Genomic DNA, 13,890 nt, shown 5'->3' on the forward strand with positions numbered 1-13,890 from the left:
GAGGGCTTGGTTTGGAAGATTTACCAAAGTAATGCTCAAGTTGGGGTATAAACAGAGTCAAGGAGATCACACTCTGTTTGTAAAAAACTCATCTTCAGGGGGAGTGACTGCTTTATTAGTCTATGTAGATGACATTATAGTGACTGGTGATGACCTGGAAGGAATGGAGAGTTTAAAGAAAAGCCTAGTAAAAGAATTTGAAGTCAAAGAGCTCGAAAAGTTAAAATATTTCCTTGGTATTGAAGTGTTACACTCTCGGGAAGGAATCTTTATGTTAAAATATTTCCTTGGTATTGAAGTGGCACACTCTCGGGAAGGAATCTTTATAGCTCAGCAAAAATACATAGTTGATTTGTTGATAGAGACAGGCAAGTTGGGATGTAAACCAGCAGACACACCCATAGAGATGAATCACAGACTTGGAGATGCACTAGAAGATGCAGCAGTTGATAAAAGTTCATATCAAAGACTTGTGGGGAAGCTCATTTACTTGTCTCATACCAGACCGGATATTGCCTATGCAGTCGGTGTTGTAAGTCAGTTTATGCACAACCCCAAAGAATCACATCTTAGAGCTGTGTATCAAATTCTACAGTACTTAAAGGGCACGCCAGGTAAAGGAATCCTATTTAAAAAGGGGGAGAATTTAACCCTTGAAACCTATACTGATGCAGATTATGCAGGGTCTATGGTTGATAGAAGATCAACCTCGGGCTATTGCACTTTCCTAGGAGGCAATCTTGTGACTTGGAGGAGTAAAAAACAGAATGTTGTGGCTAGATCTAGTGCAGAAGCTGAATTTAGGGCGATGGCTCTTGGAATTTGTGAGCTATTATGGCTAAAAATTAATTTGGAAGATTTGAAGATCAAGTGGGAAGGTCCAATGAATTTGTATTGTGATAATAAGTCTGCTATCAATATTGCACATAATCCAGTTCAACATGATCGTACGAAGCACGTTGAGGTTGACAGACATTTTATAAAGGAAAAACTGGACAGTGGCTTAATTTGCACTCCATTTGTGTCCACTAATGGTCAACTAGCAGACATACTTACCAAAGGGTTGTCTGGAAAGTTGTTTCAAAAACTAGTAAGCAAGCTGAGAATGGATGATATCCACTTCCCAGCTTGAGGGGAGTGTTAGATTACAGTTTACTAATTAAGGAATATTTAAGTGTATCAGATAGGATTCTGTAAATATTTTACTGATTACTATCCCTAACTTTAAGGCTGTTTTTTAGACAGCATCCCTAGAGTTAGTCTGTTTCCTAGTATAGAGTTTCCTAAGTTAGGCTTACTATGTGTATAAATATTTATGTAATGTCTTATGAATAAAATGGAATAGAAAAAGCCTGTTCTTAACAGTAGTATTTGGGCACTAAAGTGTTAGAAGTTGAAATTTCACTCAGGACAGTATTATATAGGCAACAAACATCGTACACTATGATTAAGTGCTATAAAGGTTTCAAACTAAGAACTATAGCATTTTGAGCTGATGTGAACTTGAAGTTAAAAAGCCCATAAAGTAATTAATTGGTAAACAAATAACATCAGTCATCTTCTAGTTGATAGTTATTTGGGCATCTCAGATTATGTTTATTGTTAATTACTTTCCACTTAATACTTTACCATGTCTCATTTTATAGAACAGAGCAGATACAGTAGATCAAAGACTTGGCACCTTACAGAATTGAGGTTTTTTGTAACTTACAGAACACTTTACCATTAATTACTTCATATTATTAAAACTGGACATCTTCAATTACTTGATAGTTAGTTGTATGTCTCAGATTTATGTTTATAGTTAATTACTTTCCACTTTGCTACTCCATCACGTATCATTTTGTAAAGCAGAGCAGACACAGTCAATCAAAGACTTTGCACCTTACAGAACTGAAGATCATAAAATTAATGGGAATCATTTAGAATTATTATACAGATTTAAAAAGTATTATTCAAGCAACAATCCTACACCATGATTAACTTAAGCATTATAAAGGTTTCAAAACTAAGAATTGCAACGATTTGAGCTCACGTGAACTTGAAGATTAAAACCCATAAAGTAATTCCTTAGGAAACAAATCAACATTGGTCATCTCCTACTTGATAGTTATTTTTTCTGTTTCAGATTTATGTTTATGTCAATTACTTAATCTTTATCATGTCTCATTTTAGAGAGCAGAGTAGATACAGTTGACCATTACCTTACAGAGTTGAAGATCATAAAGTAATGGGAGTGATTTAGAATTATTGGAAGATAAACTTATCAAGAGCCCAATTGTACTTGACTACTTACTTGGAATCAGAATATCTCAAGTATGACTAACTGAACATAGAAACTAATGATGTTTTCATATGAGACATGGTTAAAAAATTAATCAAGGTTAATTAGAATTTTAGATCAATGCCTCTACAAGATTACATCAGATATGCATGAGGCTCAAGTCAAAACAGACTGAACCATACACAAACTACAAGAACAGAAAGGAAGACAATGCAACCACCGGAATTGGGAAATTTAAGTCATAACTTGCCGGATCCCATTATTGAAACACCAAAGTGAAATTAAAATAACAAGACTAACACTAATCTTTACTATTCTTTGAGGAATGTAATTCAACATCATAAGTGGGTAAAGCTGGATCCTCGCAAAACATAACACTCCAAAAAGAAGTCATATTTGACCTGAAAGATAGTAGGCATTTTCTTGTCCATCCTAACATAGGCCAAACCCAGGATAACCCTAGGCTCAAGCAAGTACGTCCTAACATGCAACTCTACTTGGAGTTTTGGCCTAAGCTTTATCCCTTTCACAAGGCGATGAGGCTCTCCTAAACTAAAAACAGAGAGGTAGTCAACAACCTAGCTTGATACAAGTATTCATAAGACTTCCTAGAATACATTTTAGGAGATCATTTACTGTCAAACTAACATTTTTACCAACCTCTCAATTCTAAAATTTTGGACAACAATAAATTTCGGACAAATAGCATTCGACATAAAAATGTAAAAGCTTAATTTAGCAGAAGATATAAAACAAAACCAGTGTAAATAAGGCAACGTATATAATACCTTACAGTTAACTAATTTCAAGGGGGGGAAATTACAAAAGCAAAAGTTTACCGCAAAGCTGAACACAATCTTACCACATCTAAAAAAGATGAGTGTCAAAACCTTCCCAGTGAACTTTCAGCCATTATGTTGTCTGCTTCGCCGAAAAAAGGGAGGTTGAATTGAAAAAATCTATTATAGAAAAAGAAAAAAGAAATTCCACCAGAATAAAAATCAATTCTATCAAGTTTAAAAGAATTGTGATAGTATTAAGCATTGGACCGGGAACTATTAAAAGGTAACAAAAGGAAATTATTTTAGTATTAAAACTAGTGAAACAAAACATTTAAATGGCAATAACTTGGATAAAAATTTTCTTGAATTCCGGTTAGAAGAAATATAAATTCTTTAAGGCAAGGATATTGAACCTATAATATTATCATGAATTAAGAGGTTGGAAACAAGCCACCACAGGATGGAGATAAATTTCACCCCTTGCTAGTTAGGAGCAGTTCAATAGTCTTGACCAGAAGCTTATTCTTTACACCAACAATGGTTATCCTCTACCATGGAAGATCTGTCATAATCTAAGTCTTCAAAAGTTCACATAAAAGCTACCAAATACAAAAGCCATTGATCTTCCGCTTAAGGTTCTAATTTTTCTGCTTCTGGATTTCAATTGAATGACCAAGCAGGCTCCATTTTGATGTTCTTTCCATTTTAATGATCACTTCCACTAGTCAAACCATGCATAGATCCTCACGTTGAATTTATATCCTAGACTTACATAGATTACAGAGATCAAATGCTTTGGGCCCATAGGTTTAGCAATCTATAGTACAGACATTTTCCTAGAAACATAATACAGCGCATTAAGCAAACCTAGCTACAAATATGACAAGTAACTAAGGATATCCGTAATCCTTAACAAGTTGCATCATTAATTTGTTTTGGCATTAAAAATGTTTAACTGAGTAAATGCGGCGAGTTTTAAATATAACATATTTAAACATAAATGTGTATGCCCCTGTATATATTATTATTAGAAATCATGCAAAAGTCAAAACTGTTTTATTAAAAGTAGTACTGAGCACTAATATTTAGATAGATCACAGTACCTGAAGTGTACTTGAATTACAGAATATAAGAAGCATGTTTTCAGATATAACTAAATTTCAAATGCAACTTTAAAAACTATACAACCTAGAAATTAATTATAAAAAGCATATGAAGCCACAATATGTACACTTGTTTACATCAATTTAAGAACAACCCCTCTCTTTTTGAAGGTCAGTGGCAACAACGGTTGGTAGAACAAAGGCATCTGGCAACGGAAAGATGTTGGCCAACAACCTTTTGTTATAGAAGAAAAACAAGTTGCAAAGGTTGCATGATTAATTCAACAACGAGGAAGGAAAAAATTGTTCAGTTAAATGCCAGTGTCAGAAAAGGACTATAATCCTAAAACACCTAAACAAATTAAATTGAAAAAAAAAAAAAAAGAAAGCTTGAGCCAGATGCAAGCAAAAGTACACACATTGGATTTACGTTGGTTCAACCTAATAAACCTATGGATAAGAAAACACAATATAGATACATACATACTAAAATATACCATCTCAACAAAAGAAGCACTAGTTTAGAACATCCTGATATAGCAAAAATATTTTTAACTAGATAATGCTGCAGTCGCCACAAAATACTGAAAGTTCTAAAAGCAAAAGATATCATATTAGAAAATTATAAAAAAAAAAAAACCAACAAACTTAACTGCCACAGAACGTCAGTTCCAAAAACCATCTCCATTAACATGGCAGCAACCTGAAATGACAGGACCAGCATAAACCACCCAGAAGTAGAAAAGAGGCAAGGGTGACTGACCTACATCACTAAGTGCCAAATACCAAACCGACAAACTCAATCCCAAGCCAGCAAGGGAACAACCACAATCTATGGGACAGCATATATCAAGACTTAATCTTATTTGAGCGGCTTTCAAATTTTGCATTCCTTGACTTGTTTGATTCATTGCGTAGGGAGTGATCACTGGTGGTTCTACAAAACAAATCAACATAAAAAATAAATACATTTTTTACATGTAAGCAGATCAAGGTTTAGATACCACCATGCAAAATATGAAAATAGAAAACTTACTGTTTCTGTTTCTTCGCATTTTGTTTGATGATCGCAACCATATCCATAGCCATCTTCTGGTGCTCCCTTGTTTGTGAGTGCAGGTCCAAGCCTTCAACTGTTTCACAGTCGACTTTACAAATACGGCACCAACCCATGCTCACTGGTTTTCTCTTTCTCAAATTTTCAAATGAATCCATATCACCCTGAAAATACCATCAGTCAAAAATCGATCAAGAGAATAAACATACGGAACTCAATTATATACACTTCCCAAGCATGCATAGATTACGTTTGACCAGAAAAATGAGAAACATGATGAATGAACAGTATTTTTGTAAATCATAACCGACAAAAATTAGAACAAAACCAACACTTAACTGTATAGATTCCACCATCAATAGGAAATTCTCGAAGCGAATAGCTGCTTCTAAATCCTGGCTCTCCAAGTCGTGGTTGACGGAAGTTTCCAGGCCCATCAAATTCTCCCATTTGTTCATGGCTAGAAAAATCACCAAAGCCAATAGGTCCTTCCATCTGCAACTGACCAGGCATGTTATTACGACCAAAATGTTCACCCCTTCTAAAGTGTGGAGGTCGAATATCTGGACCAAAATGCTCTGCCATGTGGTCAGAACTCTCGAACCCACCCCTATGTATATGCCCAGGAAAACCTGAAAATCTATCATTGAACCGGTGCTCCCTGCCATCTATCTCATCACCAGGATATCCTCCAAATCTGTGTGTGGAAATACCTGAGTATTCTCTTCCTGGACTTCTAGAGATAAAACCATCCATACGATGCCGACCATAGCCAGTAACTGTTCCAAGAAAATCTGGTCTGCCTAGAGTATCTTCAGGAAGACCAACTGGTCTTTCTCCTGCATCATCAGGATGATATGGTGGCAAGAATCGAGAAGAACCAGAGCCAATCATAGGATCAAAATTCAGACCGCGAGGTTCCTTGTCATGAGCCCAAGGTCCTGCATCCTTAGCAAAACCATGAGGACCTCTATCAATAGATCTGGTTGATGAAAAGTAGCTCCCATATTTAGGAACAGGCTCAGTATCTAAAAGAGAAGGCCTAGAAAATTGTTTAAGATCTTCGTCAAATTGTCCCTGATCAAAATTCAACATGATTGCAGGACGCTGCTGAACCAAATGACCCTCAGGGCCATATGATGGTGCACCATGCGAGTCAAAAGCATTAAGAGATGGGGGACCAAATGGTGGATGTACAAGAGTTTCACCTTGAGGTATCCTAGGAGCACCCGAAACAGGACCTTGATTATAAGGCCCTTGAGGGCCATAACTAGGTCCTCTGCCAAAGGAAGGAGCAAAATTTTCAGGTGGAACTAAAGTTTGTCCAGGGCCCTGAGGCCTAACTTGACTGGGAGCAAGTCCTGGTGCTTGTGCATGTGAAGGCAGTCCTGGTGGAGGTGCTTGTAACATTGCAGAAGCAGCAGATTTTTGTTGGTTACTATTAGACCCATAAGGCATCTGTAGGGGCTGCTGCGGAAAGCTGCCAGGCTGCACCTGACTAGATGGAGGGATACCTGTAAATTCATTTCCAGTAGGACCTTTAGCAGTACCTTGATCTTGAGGTTGAATTCTTTCTCTCTGAATCTTCCCATTCTGTTCTTCACTAAGCTTAGCCTCCGGCAACGTGGGAGTTTTCAGCAAAGGGCCATCCTTAATTTTATTTTCTTCGACCTTTCGCTCAACATTGTCAACATCTTTCTGGTCCTCAATAGCCTCACCCTTGACCATATTCTTAGAAAAAGTATCTCTATTCAATACAAGATCTGTCCGTCTAGATTCTTGTGTCACCTTAGTAGATATATCAAACCCACTACTATTATCCCCGACATCACCAGCAGGTTTTTCATCTATAGATTTCATATCAGTATTGGATTTTGAAGAATTAGTCTTGACCACATCACCTCCAAGACTAGATGCCACATCCAACTCATTATCTTCCTTCTTAGCAAATCCCTGGGAAGATAAATCTGCTTTTTGCTCAGCCACATGTAAAGTACCATGATCTCCCGGCACCTCTGATATTGGCTGTGAATTTAATCCAGATTGATTGTTGGTTCTAAGCACATTATTCTGATAAGAAGATGGCTGGTTCACACCAAGCTGCATAGGTTTAACCAGCATACCAGATGCAGACTGTGGATACAGCTGTGATTGTAGTCCATGATTTGGTGTCATAGGTCTCCCAGTAGGAGTAGGCGTTGGATAGGGCCGCACAGCATGCGATCCTGCAACATTTTGCTGCAGTTGTGAATAGGCATGAGGAGGCTGCAGAAAGGACTGAGGGGGACCTGGGGGGCGTAATTGTGATTGCAATGACTGTTGTTGCTGCACAAAAGGACCTTGCTGATGCATTTGAGGCTGAACCAAGCCCGTCGGTTGGGTTGACGGAGGTTGCTGCTGCATATATTGCTGACACATAAGTGATGTGGGAGGCTGCATAACTGATTGCGTTTGAACTGAAAGCGGATGTTGAAGAGAATGATGATGAGCTTGTTGCAGCATAGGACCAGGTAAAGGCAACAAACCAGGCTGTTGTTGGTTTGGAATTTGAGCATGAGATTGGGGCGGGCGCATCTGAGGAGGTTGCTGAGGGTATGAATTCTGCATTTCAGCAGGATGTTGCTGTGGATGAAGGCCACCTTGTGCAGGCATGTGCATGGGATTTTGTGGTGTTACCAGCTGCATTTGCTGGTGAGGCTGTAATTGTGAATAAGACTGATGACCTGTCACAGCCTGGGCTGCAGGGTGCTGTGTCTGAGGCAACAAATTTGGATTCAAGGGCTGGCTTGGTTGAGGATGCGGCTGCAGCAGGGGCTGGGGCGGGGGAGGGGGCAGAGGCTGCAGCTGCTGCCCCTGTGGCTGAGCTTGTGAATGAGGTTGAGCTTGAGGAACAGGATGAAGCTGGGGCTGTGGTAGTTGAATCTGGGAATGATGTTGCTGATACTGAGGCATGAGCCCATGTTGCAGTTGAGGTTGAATAGTTTGGACCTGTGGATGAGGCTGAGCTTGAGTAAGTGGCTGAACCTGAGGCTGGGAATGGCCCTGGGATGTTGGGTAAGTTTGTGCTGGAATTTGAGAGTGTGGTGGCATCGTAAGGTGAGTTTGCTGCTGTTGATTGGCTTGTGCTTGGTTCTGAGGTTGAGCAGCCACAGGCACCTGAACAGATAAGTGTGAATGAGGCTGGGCCTGTGGTTGAGGTTGGGGTTGGGGTTGTGTCTGGGGGTACATTGGATTCTGTCCAGCCATTTGTGATGCATTAACCTGCAAAGGTTGCTGCTGTGGAAATGTCTGCTGTTGATATGGGTAGTATTGTTGATAATATGGATCATATCCAGAATACTGCTGATAGTATTGCTGAGACTGTTGTTGAGACCACTGTTCTGAAGAAACCACAGCAACCTGGGAGGCAGCTTGAGACTGAGGATTTGGATTGGCCTGAGGATTGAAGCCCTGAACAGGTGTACTGGATGTTGTAGCTTGAGATGCCTGGGCCTGAGAAGCTACCTGAGTCTGATCAGCAGCTGCTGTGGTGCCTGAGGCTGAAATTTCCTGACCGCCCTCAGCCTGCTGTGCCTGAGGCTGCACCCTCTGTCGTTAAAAGTTTGATAAAAGTCAAACTTACCACAAATGTAAATAAAACACAGTCCAACGTCAACACAATGATTCAATGCACTCACAAGGCAATTTTGCGCATGTTCTTGAACTTGACGATGCACAATCTGAACACCACACCGATTACATACAACGGGAGAATTGCCAAATACACACCCAGAACAATGAGCTGTACATTCAGAAAGCGGACCCTGCCATGTGCAGCCACTCCTATGGTAGAGGCAATGAACACTGATCTTCCCAATGGTGTCAGCAAGTGCCTTATTTGACTCAACAAGCGGCTGTAATTTGGAGTAGAGGGAAAGGTCAATGAAAAGGAAGCAATAATCTTAAGAATACAATAAGAATCAGTCAGCCCAGTGTACGAGACGTACCTTAGAATCTGCTTCTGTTACCAAGTAACCATCATAAGGACAAGCTCGAGTGGTGCTGACAACATATGTTAAACATGGTTTGCAGTAAAGATGGGTGCATTGCGATTGTAATGCTTCATTTGGGTAGACAAGTAAGCGACAAACAGGACAGAAGTATTCTCCGGCTAGAGATTGGATATTCAGTATGCACTCATTATCAAATCCCATTCTGTCCAAGAAATTTGTCTTCAATTCGCAACAAGCATCAATTTAATTAGCCTTTGAAGACAAAAAGAAATTAAAAAAAAATCACCATTTGCACAGTAGCAGCAGTAGTAAAATCAACAATGTGGCTATTAACAAAAACAATGCAGTTAAGAAGACAAGTTAAACAATCAAAATCTACAAACTGTGAGCAGAATAGATAAAGAAATTAATCAAATTTCACCAATCTTCGCCATTAATTAATGTTTTATCTGACAGAAATAATAACCCAAATAAATAAAAGCCAATCGAAAACGATAGTCTAGCTTATGTGAATCAGAAAGGAATATTCAGCATGAAAACCAACACAATATAAAGAAAAGCAAACATTTCCCCACTCATTTTTCAGTTTTGAAAATCATATAAGCAGCTGGAAAGGGAAGAGAAGATGGTATACCTAAAATTTATATCAGATTTCGATTCAACTCCCTGTTAATCCCTAACTGAAATCGCACCAGCAAGCCCAAATTAGCGGTTTTTAGAAAGTAATAAGAGAATAATAGTGATAAGGTAGAGTAAATAGAACGCCAAAGGTGTAAGGCACTGATAAGAATCTTACATTGGAGATGGCGAAGAGCGGCGGAGAGAGCGTGCGGGAGACGAAGAAAGACTGAAAAAACCTTAAGACTGGGAATATCGATTAAGGTTTTATATTTTTTTATAAAAATAAAAAAAATACACAAATTAAAAGGAAAATAAATTCTACTGCCACAGCTAATTTGGTACTTTTTCATGCTAAAATCAATGTTATCTACAATGGGTTACATTAATTGAATTCAATTAAAAAAATAAAAGTTGAACTGAATTGAATTTTATATATTTTTAAATATTTTAAAATTATTAATCATTAATGTTATTTGAACCAAATAGATTAGTTAGAATAGAAATCAATGGTTAAAGATGCTCGCCGTCTCAGTTGTGGCATGAGTTCAAGTTACACTAGTTGCGTTTGTTATTTAAGTTATACTCTATTATTGTAATTTACCAAAAAAAAACTTAAGTTAAAATCAAAACATTATTTATCTAAGTTTTTGGAACGCGAATTTGGTTTCAGTGTTTAAATTGATGCATAGATTTTTCGTAAACTACCTCGTTAATCATTCTAAAATTAAATCATTCTTATCTTAGTCACCTAAATTTCTATAAATATTTTAATGTAAATATTAAATAAAAAATTAAATAGATAATAATTTTCAAATTTAAGTTTAATTATGTAACATCCCGATTTTGGGCCTAGTCGGAACAGTAATTTCGGGACCACAAATCCGATGAGGAAAATTTTATTTTTATTATATTTTTATGGTCTACAATTTTACAGAATGATTTCGTGAAAATTTCATTCGAAAATTTTGACGTTTGGGCACTCAATTTAGTTAAAAGAACTAAATCGTAAAAAGTGAAAAAGTTGAGTTCTACATGCTAGAGGTGTCCAATTGTTATGAAATTTTAAATTGGAGGTCCTTATATGGTAATTAGACCATTGGTTAAGTTGGTGGACAAAAATGGACATGGTGGACAAAAATGAATTTAAAACAAAATTAAAAGCCAATTTTTGTCCATCTTCAACCTCTTGGCCGAAAATTGCATGGAGAAACCATGGCTAGTGTTTTTCAAGCTTCGAAGCTCGATTGTAAGTCCGTTCTAGCCCTATTTTTAATGATTTTAACGTTTTTGCAATCCCCGTAACAAGATCTTTCTATTTCTACCATTAATTTGAGCTAGGGTTCATGTTTAAAAATTGACCATGTGTGACATGTATGCATTTTGATGTCTAATGGTAGAAAATGAGTGTTGGGTGTTAAATAAATGACTTTTACTAAGCGATTTTCGATGAAAACGTCCGAAAGGATCATTTTGTAAAAGTTGTAAAAATGGTATAAAAAGGGTGTTTTGATGAGAATTGTAGTTTGCTATAGCTATGAAAATGGTTCGTCTAGGCCTGTAGAGTGAGAAAATTGAATAAAAATAACTTTACGAGCCTAAGAGCAAAAGTGTAATTTCAACAAAGTTTAGGGGTAAAAATATAATTTGCAAAAATATGATTTTTGGATCACATTAAATAATGTGACTAATAATTAGACTAAATGTCATATTATAGATCAAGGAAAATGACGATTGGACCTAGATCGGGTGAAAAATGGAAAATCGACGGTTAGGTTCTTTTTTGCTATTTTGGTGCCGAGGTAAGTTCATGTGTCAATAATATTGCAATGATATATTTGAATTGAAAATTCTACATTATTATTGCATGAATGACATGATTTAATATATATTGAAAAGCGATGAAACAATAGTAAATAAAATTTGTAAGAACAATTATATATGTCTAGTAGCAAATGAAATGTTTGATGGTTCAATCATTGATGGCTTGCTCTATAATAGCTGAATATATTGAGAATTTTATGTAACATGATATTTTATCAACTTGGATAACTTGTGAAAGAGTGAAAAGGAAGGTAAGTCCATTTGTAAGTAAATACAATGTGTGAGGTATGTTAGTTGCTCAAATGATGATTATATGATAAATGTACGCTCTCGATAAAGATATGAATTGAATGCTCAATGTATGGAAATTTATGAAACATTGACATGATTGATGATAAGAGGAAGAAAAATCCCGGTTGAATAAAATAGGATATTCGATAGATTCTTGAAAAGGAATTTATGGTAAAAAAGATCTAACCCGGACGGGTGATCCAATCCCTATATAGCCCTCCCGAAGAATATGTGTGAGCGGATTTAGCCCGGACGGGTAATCCAAATTAGGTTTTGAATTTAGCCTGGACTAGTAATTCAGATCCGATCTCATTTGAGTATATGCCGTTGTAGGGGATTTAGCCTAGACTGGTGATCCCGCTGTAAGAAAGGAGGTTTGCGGAAGTGTGCTTTTTAGAAAGGGAAAATATGAATTGACGGACATGAACTTGTAAAGTGATCTAGCCTCCCGAAGAATATATGTGCAATATGTATTTAGCCTGGACGGGTAATCCGATTAGGGTCTGAATTTAGCCTAGACTGGTAATTCAGATCCGAGCTCATGAGAGTAATTGTCATTACAGGGGATTTAGCCTGGGCTGGTACTTTCGACATTTACTCTATGAGTTTATGCTACGGGGGATTTAGCTTAGACTGGTAATCCTGCCATAAGATGCGAGGTTCGCGAGATTGCATACTTGAAATGATCAATTGTACGATTTGACGGTACATGGGATATCTATTGAAATTTCTGATAAAATTCAACAGGATTAATATGAGAAATGAATAAAAAGGGTTTTTGCCATGACAAAGTTATTTATGTTGTAAAATACTATTATGATAAATATGATTGCCACGTTTGGACGAGTGTTGGTGCTAAAAGATACCACAGGTATGTACTGTAACAGCCCAATTTTCAGTAGTGTCAGAACAGTGATTTGAGATCACTAAATTCGATGAAGAAGTTAGAAATATTTTTTGAATTAGTGAATTTTGTGATTTAAAAGAAATTATTAGGTAAATTGGGTCGAAAACGAGGTATCGAGACCTCGATATTATAAACTGAGCCGTAAATATTTTTATAAATATTTACGGAGTGTCAATAGGATAATATTAAAGTTTCGTTAAGAAATTTTAATGTTTCGATAGATAATTATGAAAAAGGATTAAATTGCAATAGGGATAAAAGTTTAATTATAGATTAAAGAAAAGTTAAAAGGACCAAATAGGCAATTATGCCTTTTTCCAAAGTTGAGGCGGCATAAGTATAAAAATCTGAGATTTTTATGTGTTAAAAAAATATTATATTATAGTAATGATTATGTTTTTATATTATATTATCATTAATATATTATATTATATTATATATATACATAAAACAAAAGAAAGAATAGAAAAAAAGAAAGAAAAGAAACAGAATAGAAGAGACGAAACAGAGAAAGAAACAGAGAGCAAAACGGGCAGAGAAGGAAGGAAAGAAAGAAAGAAAGAAAGAAAAAGAAAAAGGGAAATTTAAGGTTTTAAGGTTCCAAGCTCAATTGGTAAATCAAATTAAGTCTTTTTCTTATAATTTTTGAGTTTTTGGAATCCTAGAGATAAATACTACTTGATTTATGTTGATATTTTGAAAGTTAGTAGATTGTTAGACATGAGTTATGTTGAATTAATTGATGAACTAGAGGTTAAAATGATTGAATTTTAAGTTAGAAGTTAGTAAAAGATTGATTTGTAAAATAAAATATAAGTTTTGAATTGATAGGGATTAAATTGAAAGAATCCCGAAATTAGGGATTTATGGGGAAATTGAAGAATTAAACTGAGTTTATAGTAAGAATTAAGAGAGAATATAGAGTTAGAATGCAAAAAATAAAATTAGTATTGATAAGGGATTAAATTAGAATTTGATGTTGCCATAGAAGGAAAAAATTGTTCAGAATGTTATAAAACATAAGAATAAGAG

General features: G+C 36.4%; 1 protein-coding gene across 5 annotated transcripts; it reads right to left on the reverse strand.

Annotated features, from left to right (window-relative positions):
* Nucleotides 1-2,992: 2,992 nt before the first annotated feature.
* Nucleotides 2,993-10,123, reverse strand: LOC107887564 (histone-lysine N-methyltransferase 2D). 5 transcript variants are annotated; one of them, XR_005922203.1, is made up of 9 exons: nucleotides 10,015-10,123; nucleotides 9,853-9,898; nucleotides 9,213-9,437; nucleotides 8,904-9,119; nucleotides 5,566-8,814; nucleotides 5,206-5,390; nucleotides 4,937-5,106; nucleotides 4,823-4,872; nucleotides 2,993-3,243 (listed from the first exon to the last, which is right to left on the reverse strand). XR_005922203.1 is itself a non-coding variant. In XM_041108168.1 (7 exons), exons 3-7 carry the CDS (start codon nucleotides 9,417-9,419, stop codon nucleotides 5,019-5,021), a joined length of 3,945 nt encoding a protein of 1,314 aa, XP_040964102.1. In that variant the 5' UTR covers nucleotides 9,420-9,437; nucleotides 9,853-9,898; nucleotides 10,015-10,123; the 3' UTR covers nucleotides 4,707-5,018. The 5 variants fall into 5 exon arrangements, 3 of the variants coding, with proteins under 3 accessions (XP_040964102.1, XP_040964110.1, XP_040964105.1); XR_005922202.1 differs by having other exon boundaries at nucleotides 4,823-5,106; XM_041108168.1 differs by lacking the exon at nucleotides 2,993-3,243 and having other exon boundaries at nucleotides 4,707-5,106.
* Between the last annotated feature and the right edge of the window lie 3,767 nt (nucleotides 10,124-13,890).

Source organism: Gossypium hirsutum, chromosome A03 (genome assembly GCF_007990345.1).
Source record: "Gossypium hirsutum isolate 1008001.06 chromosome A03, Gossypium_hirsutum_v2.1, whole genome shotgun sequence".
NCBI lineage: Eukaryota > Viridiplantae > Streptophyta > Magnoliopsida > Malvales > Malvaceae > Gossypium > Gossypium hirsutum.

Bases quoted from the DNA above. Each gene is read 5' to 3' on its own strand.
- LOC107887564 (XM_041108168.1), bottom strand. From the start codon at position 9,419: ATGGGATTTGATAATGAGTGCATACTGAATATCCAATCTCTAGCCGGA. The intron at 5,391-5,565 runs GTTAAGTGTTGG...TGGTATTTTCAG, and splicing joins TTGATGGTGGAATCTATACA to GGTGATATGGATTCATTTGA. The intron at 5,107-5,205 runs GTAAGTTTTCTA...TTTGTTTTGTAG, and splicing joins AATGCGAAGAAACAGAAACA to AACCACCAGTGATCACTCCC.